Source organism: Nipponia nippon, unplaced genomic scaffold (genome assembly GCF_047370975.1).
Source record: "Nipponia nippon isolate SJK-2023a ecotype South Korea unplaced genomic scaffold, ASM4737097v1 scaffold_4, whole genome shotgun sequence".
In the NCBI taxonomy this organism is placed as follows: Eukaryota; Metazoa; Chordata; class Aves; order Pelecaniformes; family Threskiornithidae; genus Nipponia; species Nipponia nippon.
Genome location: NW_028262358.1, coordinates 39,189,231 through 39,212,920, shown reverse-complemented (window position 1 = coordinate 39,212,920; position 23,690 = coordinate 39,189,231). Strand labels below are relative to the sequence as shown.

At 42.5% G+C, this 23,690-nt stretch overlaps 1 protein-coding gene across 1 annotated transcript in view; it reads left to right on the top strand.

Moving 5' to 3' along the window:
* The window catches only part of KIF26B (kinesin family member 26B), a 307,647-nt gene extending 284,925 nt beyond the window's left edge, over nt 1-22,722 (top strand). The window contains exons 13-15 of the mRNA XM_087776470.1: nt 12,198-12,400; nt 13,708-13,858; nt 15,684-22,722. Coding sequence (XP_087632596.1) covers nt 12,198-12,400; nt 13,708-13,858; nt 15,684-15,832 — 503 coding nt within the window. The 3' untranslated portion in view covers nt 15,833-22,722. The remainder of the gene's footprint in view (nt 1-12,197; nt 12,401-13,707; nt 13,859-15,683) is intronic.
* Nucleotides 22,723-23,690: the final 968 nt, after the last annotated feature.

Here is a 23,690-nt window from a genome sequence, read left to right as displayed (position 1 = left end):
GCTATTAAAGTCATATCCGTAAGTGCATGGCTTATTGTACCTGTTCAGAGGATGCATCTGAAAGCGCTCACTCTACATAGTGCAGGCACAGATCAGGGGATGAAATAATCTTTCTGAAGTTAACTTTGCATCCTGTGAGAAAACCTCATTCCCATCCCTTCAGTTTATGTGGCAATAAATTGGTTTTCCTCTTTCTGAGGAGCTGTTCTTTTAATAGCTCCTTTCAAATATAAACTTTTTAATGGTAACTTGCAAGAAAAAGAAGGATAATTTGTATGTTGTGGAAAAAGAAAACAAAGCTGTCCACAGAGATTGTGCTTCTGGGTGTATACTGTCAACTGGATCCTATCTTGTGGAGAAGCTGCCCATATGATATGGACTTTTTCCACAGGACATTTAGATGAAAAAAGTATCAAGTTCTGTGAAAACAGTGCAGATGAGGGAACAGAGAGAAAATTGCAATGTGGATTTATCCTTATTAGACACTACAGAACACACCCCCCCTTCCCTGGGAGAGATACTTTAAAAAAACACTCTGAGAAGAGTTTCAGGCAGAGCCTGCAGATTCTTTGGACTCCAGAGTTCATCCCAAATCTAAATCAGTAGGAGACCAGGATCTGTTTACTCTGATGCTCATAAAACTAGTTGTTTCATTTCACGTCTTTCTGCTTAGATAGCACATTGGAGGCTGGACAAGGCTTGGAGGTACGAGCGAGGAAAACATTGTGTTGTAGTTACAGAAGAGCTTCAGATCTGTGTGTTGTACTTTATATCAGGGTTATATTTCGGCTTACAACTTTGGCTTTCAATAACCACTGTGTAGGACTGAACATTGTGTCGGTGGCTGTGACAACAGACTTAGGAAGACAGAACTGCTGGAGACTCAGGTTTCAGGTTGCTCTTGTAGTGGTCTGGAAGACACACCTGGAGAGAAGAGGCTTTTCCATGGTCTAGCCACCCTTGGCCCACCTGGCAGAGCAGTGATGCTGGTTTGTTGTGCTGTGCAGATATGCAAAGGCAGTGAGTGAGGGGGCGAGCTGGAACCTTTCCTTAGCAGGAAACATGGAGAATCCAAGTTTTGCTGCTTTTTCACTGCTGTGTAACATCTGCCTGTGTTTTTCACCAAATACAGCTTTTTTTGCTGGCTGACAGATTAATCTCTTTATTCTAATTTCTTGTGTGGTTTAGTTCTTCTCTCCCTGGTCAGCAACATTGCACATATCTACCCATTGCTGGACCTGAATCTCTGGGGCGGAGGGTTTTCAGCAGAGGGCCTATGTCCCTGGAAGCTGCCTGCCCTGGTGGGCTAACCATAGCCTGGCATGTTGCCCTCCCTCAAAATACTTTGCAAAGCTGCTCTCTTAATTCAGCCTGTCACCTGATGTGGAGAGATTCTAAGTGTGTTATTTCTGATACTTTTGAGAGTGATTCCCTATATCTGCAAGTAATTCCTGTATTGTTTTGAATGAGGTGTACTTGTATTTGTGATTTTATACAACGAGGGGTTTTATGCAAATTAAAAAAAAAAAAAAAAAATCTTTACTACCTGCCGTATCTCTGGCAGCAAACCACTCTCCAGAAATTAATAAGGCTTCACTTTCTTATAACGCAGCTCCTGTTTGCATTTGGTCCTGCAGCCATGAAATCATAATTCTGTTTTGATGTGTTTGATAATAGTATAATTTTTCACATGTCGTCAGATTTATGATGGCATAAAACCAGGATTATGACTTCAATGCAGGAAAATATGAAGGAGGAGCTGAGATATAAGGGAGAATAGAGCTGTTCACAAATATATTTTTATTGCATAATAAACAAAAGGAATGCAAAGGTTTGCAATCTTTCATCCTCTGTAATATCTCCTTTCTATAGGTCTGTTCTAATGTGAATGTTCTCTCTTAAGGAACACTTTTTAATGAAAAAGATAGCAGATAAAGATTCTGAGCTCTTAAAAGATAGATATTATTTTAATACATAGTGTCAAGAGCATTGGACCTTTCCTGATTTGCGGTCACAGATCCACTGTGCTGTAATGGATATGGCACTATAGATATGCTCATTTCAGGTCAGGCAACCTTGTCCACTTTATTTATGATTATTATTAACAGAAATGCTAGCTGTCAGACACGATCAACATGAATCAGCCCAAGGCCCCTCTAAGAGGAGCTATAAAGAGTCTTTAAGAGAATCACCAGCAGCCCTGTCAGATCTCACAATTACTTTTGAGGTTCTGACACATTGGAGAGACATCATTTTTTTCTTGAGATTAAGATCTTGTCTTTCAATGCTCTTAAGTGCATTATTTGTATGTGTAGGTGCTTCTGCTCTGGATGTCATACATGAAGCATCAGACTTACATTGACAGCTTTTGAAAGATAAAGCTAGTTCATATCCTTCAGTGTTAGCCTTAGGTTAAATTTTGAGCTCTGCCTGGGTACCTGTACGTTTCACAGGCAGCCCAGTATTACGTGTACAAAATTAAAAGGAAAAAAAAAATTCCTCTTGCATTCTGGTACGTATTGAAAAATCATGTGTTTACATCATGAAGCGCACAAGCCTTTCCCCTGAAGCTAACCTATTCATTTAATAAATATTCCCATCTTTCTAGCATTTAACATTGGTCCTATAACATCATGTCAGCATATATTGCCCCAAAGTGACTGCTTATGGCAGAAACAGAGCTATTTAGCCCTGATCTACAGCTGTACATTTCAAGGCTTTGTACAGCTGCTCTTTAATCCACCCTGTGGTGTAAGTATTATTTCAGACCGCATTTTACAGATGGAGAAATGAAGGCAGAGAACTTCACTGACTTGCCCAATGCCTACAACTGAGAGCCAGTTCCAGGATTAAATTGCAGGCACCTAACCTCACTCCTAACCTCAACCTCAACTGACCTGGCTGCACATCCTCCCCTGCCCTGAGCAGTGGAGAGGAGGGTTTTATTTGTTATTTTCGTTTTGTGGCAGGCCCCTCCTCCCTCTCTGGCTGCAAGCATCTGTGTAACTATGTTTTCTCTGATTTCTTTGCTCACTCTATCTGCCTTTCCCCTGTAAGAAACTATTGGCATCTCAGCCATATTTCTGGCTCTGGTCTTCGCTCTCTTGGGTAGGCAGTGCTGTCCTGAGCTGGGCACTGAAGTGTTAGGGCATAGTTTGTACAGTCATCACTAGCACCAACTATATATTATTTTTTAATTCCTCAGAAATTTCAAGTGCAATGGCCCAGTGCTGCTCCATGGAAAGGCAATGATAACAGTGCTTTTATAATACGTACTCCTGTATGTGATCAGGAAATGCGTTCCGGCTGAACTCCGTTTTACCAAAGCCATATTTGTATCCTGGGAACACAACAGTTATGAGAGAGAGGCAGGCAGGGTGGTAGATTAGGACTTGCGAGATCTATGTTGTATTCTCTGGTGTGCTGCTGGTTCGCTGTATCACCTTGGGCAACTCGTGTAATTTCTGTGTTCCCTGGTTACCAGCTCATAAAACGAGATAATGGTGGTGTGAAAAAAGCAACAGCAGGGTCCTTAGATCAGAAGCGTTACCTACCTGCTTTCTGCTCTTCTGCTTTGGTTGTTAGCATCTTTTTCCCAGTTTAGTTTGGATGTACATGGGAATTACTGTAAAATAATTCTCAATGCAAAACGTGACTGGATGATTTCAGAGATGCAGCTTTGGGGCTAGCTCCAGGTCCTGCCTGCTGAGAGCTAACAGCAAAGCAAGAGCCCAGGCTCTGTTGAGGTTTACCCAGTACAGCCAGGCCCTGTTTGCATTCCCATGTAATGTGCATGAATACCTTGTTTCTGCCTTTTACCCCTCTCTCCTATAGATGTTATTTACCATTCCCTGCCACTTATAATGTTTCAGAGTTGCCAGACCTGTAAGGAGACCTTCCCTAGGGACAGCAAAATGGGAGGGGCTCTGAGAAGAGACTTTCCATGGAGACCACAGAGACGTTCCTGAGGTTGTTTTCTTTCCTGTTGCCTGTGGGAATAGGGTTGGATGCCTAAGAGAGTCCCCATCCCATATGACATCCAGTTAGACCTAAGGGCTGCAGTCTATCACTGCTTGCAGTGCTCTGCCGAAATGGGACAGACCTCTGCCGAAGAGTGTGTCTCCTTCTATTTGTCTAGTTGAGGTTTTTTGGAGCTGAGTCTGAGCCTGGAGCTTTACTGGTGCTGGGGCTGGTGCCAGCAGGGTGAAACACTCAGGGCAGCGCTCTCTGACCCAAGCAAGCTTGGGGAAGCAGCAGCTGTGCAGCAGCCAGCGTAACGCACCGGTGGGGACAGCTGCTGGCGTGCACGGGCCCGCTCGCAGGGGCAAAGACCCAGGGCTCCGGCATGGCAGGAAGATGTGACCCCTGTGGGAAGGAAGACGACTGTTGAAGAGGTGAGGCTTAGGGGAGAAAGTCCTCCCCTAAGTAAAGTGCTTTCAAGTTGGGTCAGTCTGGGCCAGTTCAGCCTTCCTGAACGTTGAGCATCAGTGAGCATCAGAAAACAAAAATCTAAGGGATGCTATTGATAGTAAGGCCAAGTCTGGACAAGACTGGGGGAAAATCAAGGTTTCCAAATGCTGACTTCCTGAAGCGTAGGCCTGTGCCCTGAGTTGCAGTTGTATATCTCAGCATTTGCAAGACCCTACTCTTGTCAGTCCCGAATAGGATTGGCATGTAAGTGTGTGTGTTTGTGCACGTGCTTTCATCTTCTTTGCGTGGGGAACCTGTCTGACTATAGATAATTAAAGATTCCTGCTGCAGCATTTTATGGCTTTTGCAGTAAAGTTTCATGACTCCTTGCGGCTCTTTCTCAGTACTAAGTTTCACCACCAAAGCAGAGCAAATTGCTACATGATTTTAAACACTTCAATAAAAAGACATACTGTTAAGACATGACAATAATTATCTGCAATTAGAGTCCCTTTTTCTCTCTTACTTGTGTGCTCTGGTTTTCACTCTGGGTTTCAGTGGCGGGATGGTTTTAAAGATGGAGATTTAGAGATTCCTGGAAAGCCCTGAGAACTCTATATTCGAACACGTTCACTCTCTGGAAGCACTTAGCCCTGCCTGCGAAAGCAGCAGAAAAAGCCAGAGGCTGAATCTGCAGGCTGTAAATTATGAAAGTCCATCTCCCACCAATATTGCAAAGCATCACGTTTTGAAACGTGGCCAAAATGATAATGATGAAACAAAACACCAACAAAAAGAGTCTGAGCTTTTCGTGTTGAATCCAAGTGAAAAGGAATTTGGTTCATGTTTAGATTGCCTAAGGCAGTGTGGTGAGCTGAAAATTGCCCTTTGTATCACAAAGCCTTAGGGCATCTCCAGCGTTTCTACTTTAACTTGCTTACAAGTGATAGTAGCTAATTGATATCCTGCATTATACCTTTACCATGACAAAGGAGGTTTAGAGCTATACAGCAAAAAGCTGTTTGCATGCAGGTGACCACTTTCTGCATGTGACTGCTGGCTGGACAGCCTTGGGGGGAGCAGAGGGAGGGGAAGTGCGGGCTTCAGCTCCAATTTTTTTTGTTCATTAAAACAACGGCATTGATTTTCCCAGGTCAAAGCCAGGCCATTTCATGCAGCAAATCTGTGTTGAAAGGGATCAGAGTAATCATTTTTTACACGCTTGACTACTGCATGCCAGCACTGAGCTTTCAGCCACATGAACATAGGAATGATTTAATAGAGGAAATGGCAGCAGGCTATTGTGCACGGTGAAGGCTCCATGTAACATGCATGACTGAGTCGCACACCATTAGGCTGGGTGTAAATAAAACCTGCTCCTGACATTGCCACAGAATTAGCTCACTGGAATGCCTCTACCAGTGTCCTGTCGGGAGCTAATGGTCTGGCTGCAGACCCCCTTCCCCCTCCAGCCTCTGCCTTTGCTGCCCAAGTGACTGGCGCAGCTATTAGTGCAATACTGTCGTAACAGTAACCAGATCTTTAAATAATGCCACAATGCTGACAAATACCTGTTAAACCAAAATCCAGCCCGAAGTGAGATAAATATCTAGAAGAGACTCTGGTTGTTTTTTGCTAGGGATCATGGGTGCTGAAAACTCACCCCCCCACCCCCCCCCCCCGTGATGTGCATCTTCCCTGGAACATCTCCCAGATTACTTGTCGACCTGCCACACTGCAGGAGGGCTGCTTCCTCATCTGGTTTCAGGAGTGCTCGTTCACCAGCTCTAAACTGCCCTGAAGAGCTCCTTTTAAAGTGAGACAGTAATTCAGGAAACAAGGTTAAGAAATTAACTGGGTGGGTAGAAAAAAATTAGGAGTAGGCCGCACCTCAGTATGTTCCTTATAGGAGTACAGAAGCAACATATCTAGTATAGGTATGGATGGAAGATTCTGAAGAAGGGTTACTTTATTCCTATGTACAGCAAGCAGTGATTTCTAGTCTCAAGTGTCCTTGTACTTCTTATTGATTCACAACAGCAGGATTGCATATAAGTCAACACAGCATATGGCCTGAATTATTTTACAGTGAGGTGGACATAGAAGATTTTCTTCTGAATGATGGATCCTGTCAGTGTTTCCTATTCCACGTGTTTAGGTGCAACATGGTCCTTCCTATGTAATCTGAGTTGCCAGGGTGAGCAAATGCTGTTGAGATTTTCTGGCAATAAATGCCTGGATTCTTTGGTGTTTGGAGTATTGACCTCAAGATGGGCACCCTAAATACTTGTGGTGAAGTCTCCACACCATCAGAGGGGCCTTCCACGTGAAAGCATTGGCAATGTCTTCAGTAATCGGCAGGGGAACCGTGCAAACGCTGTGAAAATCCGAGGAGTGCTCTGCACTGGGGAAAGTGCTTATAAAATAACCTAGGAGAAAGGAGGTCAAAGGAATGGGGAGGAGTTGGTTCAGTCATGGACAATTGCCTATGAGGGCAGATCCCATTAGGAAATGGGAATGAGAGAAGTCAGCATTGCATTTTCAGCTCAAATAAGGCAGAAACCCCGTTGTCAGACAGCGAGGAGCAGCAGGGGGAAGAGGACAGTTAATCTTTACCAGTAAGCAAACAGTTTGATGCTACATTTGAGGTTGATGCTGTTGCTACTGGAAGCACAATATGTCTTGGAAACGAAGCCACAGAAGGAGCGGTAGGAGCTTAGGGGTACTGCTCTACTTAGCCAGGATTGCTTTTTGTAATCGTCTTGAGTTTCGATGGACTGTCCAGTGAGAAAAAACAAAATGCTGAACAACAGGTTCTGTACAGAAAAGCAATTTTACCTCCCGTAACATTAAGTGCAGTGGGGAAGAGGTTTGGCTCCACATCCTGCCTTTGAGCACACACTATAAACTTCCGAAATTATGATATATCAAGTTACAGTTTCATTTTCTGTTTGAAACACCTTGAGATTTCTGGGACAGCAGTTGTTTTGCATCCCATTCAGATGTATCCCGCTTTGAAGAGGTATGCATCGCACTTCTTTTCATGAAGATTTTGCATTTATACTTTTTGCCTTTACTTTTTTCACAGAAAAGATGCTCAGTCTGGAATGTGTGCTTGGAAAGCAATCTAAGGGGAACACTCCAAATATACAGTACTTAAGCAAAACCAGACCTCTTAGGGTTTCTGCCCTGTTCACCACATACTTTTATGAGCACACATCCTTATGCAGTTGGGCAATTTTGCTGAGGTCAGTGAGTCTTCTTATCCTTAAAGTTACCCTTACATACCTAGCTGGCTTCGTCTATGTTTCTGATACCTTAAGGCTTCTCTGGGCTTATCTTTGCTGAAGTATGTTGTAGCTTCAGTGCCACCCTTCAGTCAGACCTATTTTCACACTGCACACCTTCACTGCTGTGTTACTCCCTTTATCTTAATTTTAATCTGGCCAAACCTTAACATATAGCTCAAGGTAGAGCAACAGATCTGTTCCGAAAGAAAATCTTGTATTCTGTGTGTTTTCAGGGCTATTTCATAGTCTGGTTATTCATACTCAAGCTAGGCTCAAGAGGGCTTATTCTGAGTGTGGATAAATTCAAACTGAGTGAAAAACGTATCCTCCAAGAAATTTAGGAAATGTCGTGTTGCTTTACATGCTGCATGGTCATAAATGAAAGCATCATTATTCTGTCCTGGGTTCAGCTTACAGGATTTCTTTCAGATCAATTTTTGGTATAAATTTCTTTTTTTAATGGAGGAATGAGTCCCATTTACACGTCAGGAGGGTCAGCCGGTTTGCCTAGGTGCTAGGCAGGGTGCACGCTCCCCCAGTCCCAGCCGGTGGGGCAGAGGCGGGAGGGATCTGCCAAAAGCTGCTCCTGCTGAGCTCCCCGGCTGCTGCCTGCTGCCTTCCTGAGGCATCTGTGGGGAAGTAGAGGAGTGATGCGCTGTAATTTCAACAAAGCATTTTATTTATTATACAGTCAAGATTTATGAGATCCTAACCCCATCAAGTGCTACCAATAAATTTGGGACTTCAAATGGGTATTTGCTATGTAAATAGAAAACCGTATTCATTTTAACAATTTAATTGTTGTGTCTGCATGTTGATATGGATGAACAAGCTGTCAACTGCTTTGTGACACTCACCCTGAAGCTCTGCTTTGGCTGTATCTCCTTACTGATCCCAATTAAGGTGAAGTCAGAAAAACAGAGGCTAAATGGAGAGGTCAGTGGCAGGAGTCTCCTGTCAAAAGACACCGTTATTTTCTGTACCTGGACTAATAAACAGCCTATTAATCAGTGCATGTTTAGAATAAACTAGATTGGGTTTTCCCTCACTGCAAACACACAGGAGATCTTTCGTTTCATTTCTCCCCGGAGCGCTCTAAGCCTCAGATGAATCATCCTGAGTCAGCATTCAAGGCTCAGATAAAAAGATATCCCTCTTTCTCTTTCTTCTCTGCCTCGCACGCAGACGTCCCCGCTGTGATGGGGCAGGGAGACCTGTGCGGGCAGCCCCTGCGTCCCCAAGGAGCCCCTGGGCGGATGGTGGCGAGTCTGCCCGCCTCAGGCGGGCTCTGCCCTGCCGGCAGCCTCGCTTTGTTGTGATAACCCACAGGCTATCCAGGCGTGAGCTCTGGCTAGAAAAACATAATGAGCTCATGTTAGCATGTCTCCTGCCGCTACTGTAGCATCCGCTGCCTCTCCACCGAGGGGTAAGTGCTATTAGCCAGAGCCTCAGGTTGGAGTCCTCCTTCTAGACCACAGACTTCTCTTTCTCATTGAGCCAAATGGATATGAATGGGCACTAAATGTAAAAACGTTTACCATCATCCCTGTAATTCATACGCTGGTGACATCTGTTTTGCTTTGCTCCAAATAAGAGCCTGATGCTGTTCTTGTGGCAAGGTGAATCAGAGCCATCGACCTGCATTCCCAGAGTCTCAGACCTGGCTCTGGTCGGAGACATGGGTTTTTCCAGTGCAAATGGCTTAAAAGTGCCCCATTACACAAAAAGATGGTGTTAGCAGCCACAGTGGGGAAAAAAGGAAGAGGGAAGAAAAAAGGAAGAAAATCAAACATCACAGAAAAAGGCACTCCCTTAGTCATAGCTCAGCCATGCATGGGAGAGCTGGACAGAAGGAATTTCCAGTCTGCTCAGCTGCTTCATTGAAATGCTAGAGCTAGTGCGTAGGCATGGCAGGAAAGGAGATGTGGCCATCAGTGTGGGGCACAAAGTAAAAAGAATTAGCAGCACTCGGCTGCGTTACACAGCAGGTCAGATCTGATGCTTCTAAGTGTTGCTGGCTCTAAAAGTTGATGAGCAGCAAAGATAGGAAAGAGATGGCTTTTACACTCAGACAAAATTTGCAAGACTGCTCCTGTGAGACACCATGGCTAAAAGCCTAAAAAGTATTTTAAAAAGCATTTAATGCCTAAATCCTTTTGGTCTTGAGTGACACTAGGGATGTATTCAGTGCCCCTCACATCTAAGCAAGTGGAGGGCTCATTTCCCAGGAGGGGCTGAGCCAGTTGCAGGATTTCTCCCTGCATGTACCAAGATGTAATAGTCCGCCTCCCTGTCCCACCTCCCTGCAAGTACACAGCTGCTCTCACCATTTGGTTGCCTTTCTCTAGCATCGCTGACCAGAGTCACCCTTAGCGTTGCAGTTTGTTGGGGTCTTCCCAAACTGCGTCTCTTTCATTCTTGTCACTTTTTAGCTATGGTAATGGGTCAGGTCTTGCTTTTCCTTTTTTCAAGATCTGGTTCTTCTCTTGATCAGGCATTTTAATCAAGAGCTTAACTGAAATGCATTCAAGGTAAGTGAATGCTGGCATTGACTTCCAGTCACTGGTACAACAGGTCTAAAAATAACTCCTACTTGCTGGTATTCGTAAGGCTTCACTTGTACTAGCACGGGCTCCTTTGCTGGGCTGCAGTTTGAATAGTGACACAGGTATGATAGGTGTCACAGGACGGGCAGTCCAAATCTCAGGCCGTTTGGTATAAAGGGGCCTTGTAGAGCTCCCTGTCTGTCTGCCTTGGCTGTGCTCTCCTTTTCTTGCGTAGAGTTACCCCAGATGCATTCACATAAAAGTTCTGTAGACTAGGCTTTCTAGCTAGACAGCGAGATAGGCTGTTCTCATGCATTTTAGAGCTAGCATTTACAGCTTAATTACTGGTTACTAACTGCTGGTTTCTAGCACAGACTGCTGCACTCAGAAATCAATGGGATAAGATGTGATAGTTCGCAAAGTCAGCAGAGAAACAGACTCCCATGAATGAAACTAGACAATGCTTTGTTACTTGCAAATCCAAAAACTAGGCAATCAATAGATATTTTTGATTTTTTTTTTTTTTTTTTTTTTAGCTTTCATTGAAGCACCAAGTTGGCAGACATGTTGAAGCTATTTGCATTCAAGTTTCAATAAACATAGTGCTGGAGATTCCTCTGAATGATTTTATCTTGTTTTTAAAATAAAATCTGCATGATCATTCTGCATCCCTTCCCTGCTGGCATCAGTTTTGCTCTTGCAGCCAAGAGAGTCAGTTAATAGTTACATTCAAACTTGCTGGCTCCAGCTTTTGTTTTTGGTTTCTCCCATCCCTTCTATTCCTGCTCTCTCCTAGGGGAGACCCTGCAAGAATTGTCAGCTACAAAACTTTTTTTTTTTTAAAAACCCAGCCTTTGCTCTGATTTTACTAAACCAGGCAAGGAAATGTAACCAGTTTTTTTTTTTTTCTTTTTTGTGTGTGTCCGTTCTTTCTCCCAACAAACCATGTGCTCAACTTCCTTACCGCTGCCATCAGGCCAGTGACATACTTTTTCTCCCTTACTTTACCTTAGGCCCTGACTTGGCAACTTGCGTGGCAGATGCTTTCCATATGGCATAGGCTTTATCAACCATGGTACGTTTTTAGCTGTTGCAGTGCTCCCATCCGCTGTGCTGGTATTATAAAGCAGAGCGAGTGTGCATGAGCACTGGTATTGAAGCAGGCACAGTGACTAACCCTTCTGCCAGCCCGTCATTCTTGCTGCTTTCTTGCCCGTCACCAGTGCCACACTAAGTGCATAAGTGGGAAATGTTTTAGAAGAATGTTCTACTGAACAGAGACAAGGCTAATGCAACTCTGGTGGCAACCACCAGGCTCAGGTGTACTTACTGCAGGCATTTTGTCCTCTCTAGTGTTTTTACTGCTCTAGCCAGCCTACAGTGGTGTTATGCAAAGGACTAGGTGGTGGTATACTGGCACTCAACTTCTTCTTTTACAATAGCAAAAGAACTTGGGTACCAAAGCGCTTTTTGTGCTGTGATTGAAAAAAAAAACCAAACCACACCTCTCCTGGAGATGGTCTATGCAGAGGCTGGCTAATGCTTGTCCTTAGGCTGTAAGAGCCAGCACTAGTAAAGAGACAGGGAAGCAAAGCTGGACCAGTTCCAACCTGCTGCTCTGGCCCTTCATTGGCATACCTGTACACACCAAGACCTGAGCAAAGGGAAGCAGGCACAAACTCTGGAAACTTTAGGGTACATACGCCCTCTGAGGATCAAATCCTGGAGTCAGGCACCAAAGAACATGTGAGGATCTGACTCATGGTGAGTGGGTACAGCACATTGCAGCTACAGCTCACCCCAACTTCCATGGCCTCCCTGGGTTTTCGCTCCATTTTCTTCTGTCTGTAAGAAGGCTGAATATATACAGGTTGTAGACATCTCTGCAGATGGAGCAGAAAGGAGAGGCAATAACTGTGCTAACATGAAATGGTAATTTCTGCATTTGCAGGTTCACAGAGACGGAGGCTTATTCCAGCTTTATCGCTTGATACCGCTTCCCCAGCAAGGAAGCCTGCCAACAGCCCTGGGGTCCGCTGGGTGGATGGGCCCCTGCGAAGTGGGCAGAGAGGGCTGGGGGAGCCCTTTGAGATCAAAGTCTATGAGATAGATGATGTGGAGAGGCTCCAGCGGCGACGAGGTGGGGACAGCAAGGTAAGTACAATCCATGTAATCTGTCTCCCTCCTCCTGGAGGCTGTAAGAGGTGGAATTCAGATTATGCAGTCAGAAAAGTGTAGTATCATATACCTTATTCCGTGGCAGCTAACGGACATTGGTACCTTGCATTTTTGCCCCTTGCTTATAGTCTTGGTCATTCCTGTGCTCCGGCGTCTCGTCACGACTATCTGTCAAGGCAGCAATGGTGCGTCAAGTGCTTTGATTGTATTGTTTTCAGAATAGCTAATGTCTTCTCTCTAAGAAGATTGTTCCTGCCAACCTCAAGCCTCCAAATTTACAAAAGATCAGGGAATTGTAAAGGTCAGCTCTTGAGAGTTATGATTGTGAAGAGTGTCTGAAGTTGGTGGAATAGCAGCAATTTTACGGTAACTGTGGATATAGACTTTATTGTTATTTTAGGGTACTTTGTCTTCCTAGCCCCTGTCACTTGGTTAGGCTGCTTGTGGTGTTGTTGTCTGATATGCTTTTGTGTGGAGAAAAACATCACTTGTTGGGGTGGGGTTTCCACTGCACTTCACCCACGCAGCAGATTTGTCTACAGACCAGAAGGCAGAGTAGGGTTGGGACCTTCACACAAGCTTGGAGGAGGATAGTTCTTGTATTGGGAATGCTCCCATGCTAGCGAGGGTAGCACAGCCCTCACTGTGCATGTCTTGATGGCTGCCACCCCTCAGAAGTCATGCGAGGCCAGGCTGGGTGTCTCCAGACAGCACTGCACTCTGTGCTGTTCCAGTGCCTCATATTTTTACAGAAGATATATCTTCTTCATTAATGATTGTGAACTGCTAGAGCTTTTCATAACATATTCCCTTTGTTTAAGGATGTTTTAAATTTGATATTGCTACCAGTTCTCTTATTTTATGACTACTGCATTTCTTATGCGCCAAGCACAGAGATGTATTTAGGATTTTAATACAGCAAGCAATGGATTTCCTTCCCCCAAGAGCTTAGATTTTCTTAGCCAAACTTCTGGTGACAAAAAGCAGAAATGTTTTGCTACAGTTAATCTGATTTCAAGATGCTGCGTGTTATTAATTATTATGGTTTATTATTAACTACCATTGCAAAGTCTCCGAAGCTCACTGATGGAAAACATCAAGACCAAACAAAAGCAATAAAAATAAAACAGATGATAGATGATTTCATGCAGTGATTCATATGCTTCCAGAGTAAATGGCTCATTGTCAGTATTATTGATTGGAAGATGATTTGACTGAATGGATCTGGGTATTTCTTCTCCTCTTCACCTATTCCTTCCTTGCTCCTTTTTCCTGGTTGGCAGGAAGTGATATGTTTCAATGCCAAGCTGAAAATCCTGGAGCATCGCCAGCAGAGAATTGCTGAGGTCAAGGCCAAGTACGAGTGGTTAATGAGAGAACTGGAGGTGACCAAACAGTACCTGATGCTGGATCCTAATAAATGGCTCAGTGAATGTAAGGACGTTTTATTGGCTGGTCTCATAAGTGTCCTTTGGTTTATTTTATGACGGGGGGGCTGGAGAGAGCAGAAATGTTTGCTAAGAATGAGATGTGAGCTACTGTGTTTATAAACTAAAATGAACTGACATATGACCTAAGGGCAAGTTTTAGATTGACTGTATTTCTAGAACTAGTCCCTATAATTCTTATTAAATGTTGACAGTAGAACTGAACAATCCTTTTTGCCTGAGAGCTGAATGTTGAAATGGTACAGCATTGTAGTGGTGAATATTGCCATTGGTAGATTAACGTTCATGCGTTTCAGTCCACAGCTCCTGAAAATGAGATTTTTTTTTTTTGGCCTCAGATCACTCAGACATATGAGCAATATTATAAATCTGCTCTTCTACCACAAAATAACACTGTGGAGCAAACTTGTCCCTTGGCACCAGTGGGCTTACATGAAAAATGAATTTGGCCCATTTTTTATAACTATAGATGTGTAAAGTTCAGAGCGCTTAAAGGGCATTCACGTTCACATGAAGGACCTCAACACCTCAAAGGAAAAAAGATACAGAGTACTGCAGTAATTGTACAACAATTTTTAGTATTAGCAAGCAGATGAGTTCATGTCTTCTAGAACAAAAACGAGTTTTGGTTTGTTTAGGATAATTGCAGGTGGCAAAAGGAGGTTGGCTGGTGTGTTCTCTTAAAGCGTCCTAACTCTTCCTTTGACAGCTGCCGTAAGTTAACACTAGATTGGTACATCCTGCAAAGCAACCACGGTATATGTGTCAGGAATGCTATTAAGGAAGAGAGGTAAAAAGGACAGATTTAAAGGGAGCGGAGAATTTGCCATACATTACCATCCACTTGCTGTGTGATGCCTTTGCTTCTGATTCCAGTGTGATAAATGCAGAAAGCCTCAAGGATGGCACAGACCTCAGGGACTAGATAAGATGGGAAGTGCTGGCTCAGACAACATGTTTCACACTCGGCTTCCACAAAAGCCGCTCCCAGCTGGTCTCTGGCAGCAAACAGGCACCTATGGTGGAGCGATTGATGTGCACGCCTTCCCTTGCCACTCTTGAGAGGTCTAGTGAAAACACATGGAATAGGCACAGGTGTGAGGAGCGAGGAGGTTGGAGGTTGGTTTCTAACTCCGAGTTCTGAATTCAGCAAAGGACTTGTCCTCCAAGGGCAGAGCACTTATTTAAATATCTTTCTGGTTAGCAGAATGTGTGAGAGAGTCAGTACATCTCATATACGTGCTCCGAATAGGGATGACTTTAAGTACATGCTTAGCATTCAAAATTTGCTTAACCATGGTGCTGAAGCAGACCCCGAATGCAAACAATCAAAATCATTAAACAGATTTAGCTTGGCCTCTTTTGCACCTTATTGCTGAATTTCCCCATCATGTTCAACCTGTGTGTTTCTCATGGGCAAGAAGGTTAACCTGAAGCCACAGGTGTTTTGTGCCAGCTGGTTTCTTTGCAGGGAGCCACATGGTTGCTGGAAGAATAGTTCTGGTGGCTTCTCTTGGGGGAAGATGTTGGACTGTGGCAAAAGGCATGTGCAGTTCTGGAGAGGATGGCAGAGCACATTGTTCAAGAAAGCATCCAATGCAATCTTAACAGTATTCTTCACTATCAGTAAGCTGCTGTGCCATTTTAACAGCCATTAAACAGAAAAGGCAACTTTTGATGACAATGGCAAGCCAGCGATAACATTGTATACAGTACTGATGGCTTTAAAGATTTTAATTCGCTCTGTCTCTCCCACCAGCCAGCACTGGGTTTTGTCTGCTTTTCCTAGCTGTGTGTTTTCTTTCCCACAGTTGATCTGGAGCAGGTATTTGAGCTGGATTCTCTGGAATACCTGGAGGCCCTGGAGTGTGTGACTGAGCGTTTGGAAAACCGTGTCAACTTCTGCAAGGCCCATCTTATGATGATCACCTGTTTTGACATCACCTCTAGACGCCGATAAAGAACGAACCTCAAGAGAATTTCAATGCGCATCTCTGCCATCCTTCTTTTCCCCTCTGAATAGCATCCCAAAGACAACAGAATGAGGATGAAGGTTGGAGTCAAGTCTCAACTGTGTGTATGAGAGATTTGCTTTACTATACAGAAGAGTAGTGTTAAAAAAAACAGGACAAGCATGAAAAATGGAGATATAAGGTGGTTGATTCTCTTAGCCTAAAAGAGCACTTTGAGAAACCTTTAAGGACATGTCTGTAAATAAGAACTGCTGGCAGAAGACACTTCTTTCCCTGCGTTAGCTGAGGGAGGAGGAAAGGTGGTTGTAGGACTTCCATTGAGAGGTTCATTAAAAGAAAACCTATCCAGAAAAACTGTTTAAGTGCCTTGCAAATCTTTATTATCCAAACATTTATGTTCATACTTTATTGTGTACAGATGGTGCTAGTCAAGAAAAGAAAAAGGAAAAAAACAAACACACTTTTGAAATGTATTTACAGCTTGTTTTTCTCTTGGTGTTTTCTCCTATTTCAGACTTGCTGTTTCTAAGTAACTTGTGTTTGTAGAGATATTTCCTAATCAGTACAACATATGAATAAATGTTAACTGTCTTTTCTTGTTACCAGAGTAAGGCCACTCAAAGAGAAATTCAGCTTTTCCAGATGACACAAAAAATATTTCTAGCAGTGAGTGAGGTTTGCTTATATGTTCTTCTGTACTATCTTCTATGCTGGAGGACTCGGTAATTTTCCCAGCCTGTAGGTTCTGCAATGTATGAGAGAGGAGAGGTGACATTACCATAAAGTAAATATCTTTTCCATTTGATCCAACCCCCATAACTTATTTTCTTTTTCATTTATTTTTAGCTTTGTCCTGGTTAGAGTTATGGATGAGGAGGCACTTTTATCCTAACCCCTTTTTCTGGTGCTAATAACTTGCTGGAAAATTACTCTTTAGGCTGAGGGCTCCCATGCTTATCAGTCCAAAAATGAGTGATTTATTCTGTCTTTCTTTCTTGAGACTATGAATGATAAAATTTAGCTTTGCCTCTTTTTGACATATACCACTGCAAAACATGTTTCGGCAGCTTTTGGTCCCCGGCCCAGTCTGTCCACAGTCGCAGACGTACCTGAAAAGTACTAGTCTGGAAATAAACAGGAGTTGTGATTGAGTGGATATAGCACTTCAGGCATGTTGGCTATGGCATTTTCCTTGTCAACACTCCAATATTGAAGCCATGGCAAAATTCACATTGACATCAAAAGGACAAGGGTCTGCGCCTCAACGCACATCCAAATGTTCTACTTGTTTGTGTCTTTATCTACAAACCAGTATGTGGGAAGGAACATCCTTTGTGTTTCTTAAAAGAAATGTGCGAAATCTGCATTTTAATTACGTGTGAGCATAAAGAATTATTTTGTTGAATTAGGTTTCTTCTTCTTTTATATTGAAATAAGCCCATTCACAAAAATTCCTCTCTCACATACACTTGTGCTACCCGCCTGTTGCTTATAAGAAAATAAGAGCACCATTTAACGTATACTCAATATGCATCAATTTACTGTTGTACTTAAATGCAACTCTCCTTTTACCTGCACCATCATATTAATGCCATCTTACAATATCCCAAGCAGCAAGTCCCAATGGAAAAATAACCCCACAAAAATACTGATAGATTTTCTAGTGGTTACCTGAAAAAAAAAAAGCTTTAAAAACAAAAAAAAAAAGATAGAACATTTATATAGTTTTATTTTCTTTTAATACTCTACATCTTGTAATAACAAATCTTATTCTATTAGCCTTGTCACTGGATTTTGTAGAAGGTCCTTCTTACATTCTACAAGATTATTTGGAGGGAAAGAAAGGTCCTATATGAAAGTTGCTTTCTAGCTTATTCCACAACATTTTCCAATCATGAAACTCGTATTCCAAGTAAACATTAAAGACATAGGTCTGATCTCTCTCCCCTTCTCTCTCAAGGCAAAAAAAAAACTCTGAAAAAAACCCCAAACCATGCCATTTCCCTAGCTTTGCTTCTCTTTGTAATGATTTCAGTAGCGCTCATTACGTATTGGTTCTGTTGAAACCATCCCTTCTCCACAGAGCCCCATGAATTCAGTTCAGCTCCACAGAGCCATGGGAATTGCCCCTGCAGTTTTGTGCTGGATGAAGACCTAGTGCCCTTGGCATATGGAGTGCATCTTTCTTCTGAGGCTTAGTCCTGCAGAGCCCCAGAGACACGCTGCCAGGTCACGTACACACAGGAGAGACTTTCACAGCTGGCTCCCATCTCTCACTCTCCTGCCTGCCCAGGTAGACCTGTAATGGTGTCGTCTGTGATGCTGTGCTGTGCCTGTCTCCCAGGCCGTGCCTCCATATTCAAGAAAGACCCTCCCTAGATGTGCACATGAAATTAAGTGTTGCCTTCTTTAAGCTTAAGCATTTCTGAAAATTTCTGCGTTTGCTGGAAGGTGGTCATCGGTCTAATTGGGACATCGCATTGTCCCTCCTCTGCTGAAAACAAGCAGCCCAAAATGGGCATGTTGGGCTCCCTGGGGACCTGCGGTGAGATGGTAAATGGCAAGCGGTACAGTAAAAATAAACATACACTTGATAGAAAGAAAGGGAAATACTAGCAAATGGTGCGTGCACAGAATGCATTATTATCAAGAGATGCCCTCTCACAGTCTGGGACTTATACAAAAGTTATGATGTTTCTATAAATCAAGTGGACACATTTCAGAGCTATTGTAAAATATCTATTACATGTAATATTCCTCAGCATCATTAACTCAATTATTTATTGTCTCTAGATTTGGTACTTCTGTAGATTAAGCAGCATAGCAAAAAGCATGTCTATCTAGCCATTATTTTAAAAAGTAAGAGCATATGTTTACCCTGTTTATCACGATGGACCAAAATTGATTCCTGAAACCAAATGGATTATGCCAAGGATGAATTGGCATACTGAAAATACTAACTGAGCAGAATCACAGTCCTTACAAATATTTTATTTCTGAGAACTTAATTAGAGTGGCCATTAGCACTCCCATCATACACTAGTATTCATAGCCTAAAATCCATACTCATCTTCTCTTTTTTGACTTTCTGTCAGTGCATTTCAGAATTTGCCACTATATTTTTGGGAATTGTGGTGGCTTAATGCATAAAAGGGAATGAAAATTTGTGGAGATTTGACATCTGTGAAACATTTTCTCATTGAAAATAGCTTCTTACTTCAGAATTTATGTTATTATACTTCAAATATCTGCAAAACAGGTAATTAAAAGCATCAGGACCTTATTATGAAATTGATCTTAGTCTAAATAGCCAGCACTTTACAGAAGACCCATACTTTTCTGCATGTCATCCAGAAAGTCTCATTCTTTAAGCAACTGCCAATGTAATGCTGTTTTTTATTCTGATTTTTTAAAAGGCATCAAGTTGCCCAAAATACACAAGAGCAACATGAATGGGCTGCTTAATTGTTTGCATATTCAGAAATCAATCTTATTTCCCTGGGACAGCTTCAGTAGGAAACAGCAATGTTAACGTAATTAGGTTTGAAGGTTAATTCTTTGTTCGCAGGTGTGTAAGGAGATCACAGTTCTTCATTGGCAGAATACCAGCCACTGTGCTCAGGCATGGGCAGCTGGGGCACATTGAGCCTCATTCTGAGAACTGCTGGTCTCGGCATACGTGAACCTTATTTATACAAGGGACAGAACGTGCTTTGTAGCCACAAATTCAAGTGAAACCTTAGACTGGACAGTTTGGCTGCGATCTGGATGCAGGCATCCCACTGGTCTGCGTGAGCTCTCGCAGCAGGCAGAAAGCCACGGGTTGCACACCTTCCAGCTCCGGGCCTGGGTCGCTTCGTGTCCTAGAGAGCTCAGGAGAGCCCTAATTCCTTGTGCCTTTGTCTTAACGACACGCGACTTTTCTCCTACTGTGCACGTCTTGTATTTGCCTCAAAACGATTTCTTGTCAATTCATTCAGATCTAAGCAATTTGAAGCATTATTTCACAGAAAGGCAAGGAAGCAAACCAATACCCAGGCTCCCCTTTCTTAGCTTTTTACTGGGCCTGTTCTCATCTCACCTGTGCTGGTATAACTGAGGGATAATTGCGTTAAGAGTCAGGAGAGTTAAGCAGTTGTGTGGAAAAGGAAACCTCATCCACCTGCCATTTCTTTGGGTATTTACTGTGCTGCTAGTTCTATAGGCGAAGAATATGCTCTTATCTATTTGATACCCCCTCATTTTGCCTAAGAGCCACGCACAGAGCTATCACTGAACGTCTGCTGGCTTCGATCCAGTCTTGGAAGACTCCCACTGCCATACAACATAACTTGTGAAACTCGCAGCTACATAAAATAGTGACTGGTAAAGAGCAGTGGCATGATCCTCTGACATGAAGCAAGCTAAATGAGAGCTGCAGATAATGTACAGAAAAGGATGAAAGGTACACACTGATATTCTTTTCTTTCATCTCTGAACATGGCAATTACAGAGGCAGAAAGCTGGGAGTGATGCTGGGAGTAATGCACATCAAGTCCCAAGCTTGCTCACAGGATAGACTCAGTCCATCTTGAAGTGTTTTTTTTTTTTTCTTTTTTTTCATTTATCTCGATAATATGGCTTGTCTTAAAATAGCTACTATTACCTGTGGCATGGAATTCAGATTTTATGACAGCTGAAGGATGTAGACCCTTTTGCAAACATTGCCTTTTACAAATGCTTGTGATTTTGTTGCATCTTTTTTCTGAGCTAAAATAATCATAAAAATAAAGCATATATACACACAGACAAATGTATATGTACACAGCCTGAGAGAGACAGTCCCCTCACACATTATTTTGGGATGGTGGCACAGCTGTTCACAAATGGCAACAACATCACTCCCCCTTCCTCCTCCAAGGAGTACCTGTAAAACCTTTCTTCTTGCACTCACCAGGATGAAGCTGACTTATGCCACGCTATAGGGAAAACTTATGCTGGAAGCACTTTTGAAGGCTTCTTTTAAAGGTCCTTTCTTCCCCATGTTCTTCAGCCTACAAAGCCAAGTTGCTGCAGTTCTGACATAGAGGTTCTCATTGAAACATTAAAGCCTGTAAAAGTAATCCAAATGAACTACTCTATATTTCAGGGTATCATGAATTTAAGGCAAGATATTTTACAGTCGCAGCTGTTAAATACAACACTTTCTGCATATGCATGAGGCATACAGCATAGTTACATCAATTGAAAGCCTGGGCTCTTAGCTCTATGAGATAAAGCTTTCTGTCTAGTCCTAATAGCTTTAAAATTGTAACTTGAAGCTTCTGCATTGCAAATACAATTCTCAAAAACCAGAGGCTGAGCGGCCCTCTGATGCCAGTCCATATGGGAGGGACGGTTGCACAGCATCAGGGATGCACCAGCTCACTGCAGAGATGAAAGCATTCGTATCATAAAATCCTGATAGGAGGAGATGATGACCGTACAGACAGGTGCTATTTCTCAGATCCACTGATGGGTGACATACCTTGCTTAATCCTGATGTCCTCACGGTCTTTGTTTTGTTGCTCCATAGGCTTTCACATTGGCGACACCCAGCAGTTTTTGGAGACACAAGGCTGGCCGTTGCTAGCTATTGCAACATTTGAAACAGGTTTCCAAATAACTATGGCAAACAAAACTGTGAATGATTTGTCAATGCAAAGTTAATAATCTCTATCTATCTCTTGCATTTATTGTGCGCTCATCCCAGGGTTATCTGAGCTTCCATAGCCGCTCTTGGAAATAATAAACCATTTTATTATTGTCTTTATCTTCTTTCTCCTTCTCAAGCAAGCTTTCAAAAAAAGAGAAAAATCAGTTTCCCTTGAAAATGTAGCACCCTTATCCTAACCCCATTGAAGTCAATACGGATTTTGCCACCAGCTTCACGGACAGCAGACTCGTGCTCACTTATGCAACTTTTTGAAGCTTACAAAGGGCGTGATGATTCTGCAAAGAATTGAGGTGCTGAAAGTGAAATAGTAGCATTCACCCATAATATTTCAAACCACCTTCAAAATCCTCCTAGACAGGAAATAAATCACAACCCAAACCATCTTACTTTGAGTGGTCCTACTTAAGTATTGAGCAAACTTTATAATAATGGTAATAAAATGGTGCTTGAGGCAGTTTCAGCTATATTACATATTCTCTATATGCTATAGATATGGATGTATTCACCCTCTATATTGTATATGTATGTGTGTGAGTATTTACATATAGCACACATACATATATGTTTTATGTATGCATAGATACTAACTTTCCTAAGTTTTATTTCTTTCCCTCCTGTAGCTGAAACTGCTGGTTACTAACATCCACATCATATTCTATGTATGAAGGATATAATTTATTTGTAAACTCAGGATGTTCTTGTTTTATAGAGTTGCTTGTATTTTATAATTTATTTACACATCATGGTTGGAAATGCTTATCTAAGTGCTATGCATTGAAGTGTACGTTTGCTAAAACCATTTCACTCTGTCCGTGGCTATGTTCTTTCTCATTATAGCAGTGGCATAAAACAGGGCTAAGGAGGAGACAAACTGATGGATACAGAACTTACACTGGTCCCACCAGTGGGTAATTCCAGAAGAGGATGTATCAGTAGTAGATATATATATTTTATCAACTAAATTTTATGGGAAAAAAAAGAAAAAGAAAAAGAACAGCATGAGGACAAGTTCAAAATGGGGAAAGTCACAGCCATTTCCAAGTTGGTCAACAAATGCATTGAGCCTTTTGCCATTAAAATTGTAAAGTTTATTGTTTGCTGGCTAAAAAATATCCCTTTTGTGGTATCTGAGGTGTGAAACATTGTCAAAAATATGATGTCTGCAAAAAAAATCAAACTATAGTGGCATTAAATGTTTACTTTTATCTTACCAATATATCTGCCTCCATCTCCTGACTATTTCCCTTTGGATGAGAGCACTGGCAGAGAAGACGGTACTTTTGACCCGCGAGAGGATGTGCTATTATAATACTGGGAGTGAGCAAGAGCAAACCTGAAAATAAAACAACCGAAGGGGTTCTACCAAGCAAGTATTGCTGAGAAGCAAATTCACCAGAAAACAACAATAAGGAATTGCAGGGTTTGATGGCAATGACAGGAACATTACAACCAAGCATAGCACCATTAATATCTCCTCTGCTGGCATCCAGAAACAGAAAGAAAACACAGTCATGGGGCCTGAACTGGTCAGGCTTTTACGTAAGCTGGTTATGCGTACGCGCCTCCTGGTATTAGGAGGGATTGCTCCATCTGCATCTGTGAGGAAGGGAAAAATCTGAGACCAAAGAAATGATAAAAATATGTTTATAATTTTTTATCATCTCCATCAACTGTGTCAGATTCCCCTTGGCCACCATGCAGGTGTATAACACAATGTGAGAGTAATAAAAAGAGTTTGTGTCCATTACTCAAGACATGCTTCTCTCTCAGAGAGGCGATGGTGGCAGGTTCAGCTGACCCCTGAACTTCTGCTAAGGTGTGCACAATATCTGCTTGCCTTTTGCTCACATTTGTGGTGTTCCCTGTTGATAATTAAGAGAGCGCCTCACTTGCAGGGCAAGATGTGAATTAGCTCTCTGGGCAAATCTCAAATCCCCATTGACACTTAAGTAGGTCCTGATAAGGACACTGTGCGCTTCCCATTGGGAGAAAACAGTAAGTCTTATTTCTTGTGGGGAAGAGAAAAAAGGAAACAATTTAAAACCTCCTTTAAGACACATCATATGCTGGCAGATGATTCCCTCATATTCCCTGCTTTAGGAGGGACACGTTAGCGTGCTAGGCATCTAAATATTTGGTTGCCAGTTTGG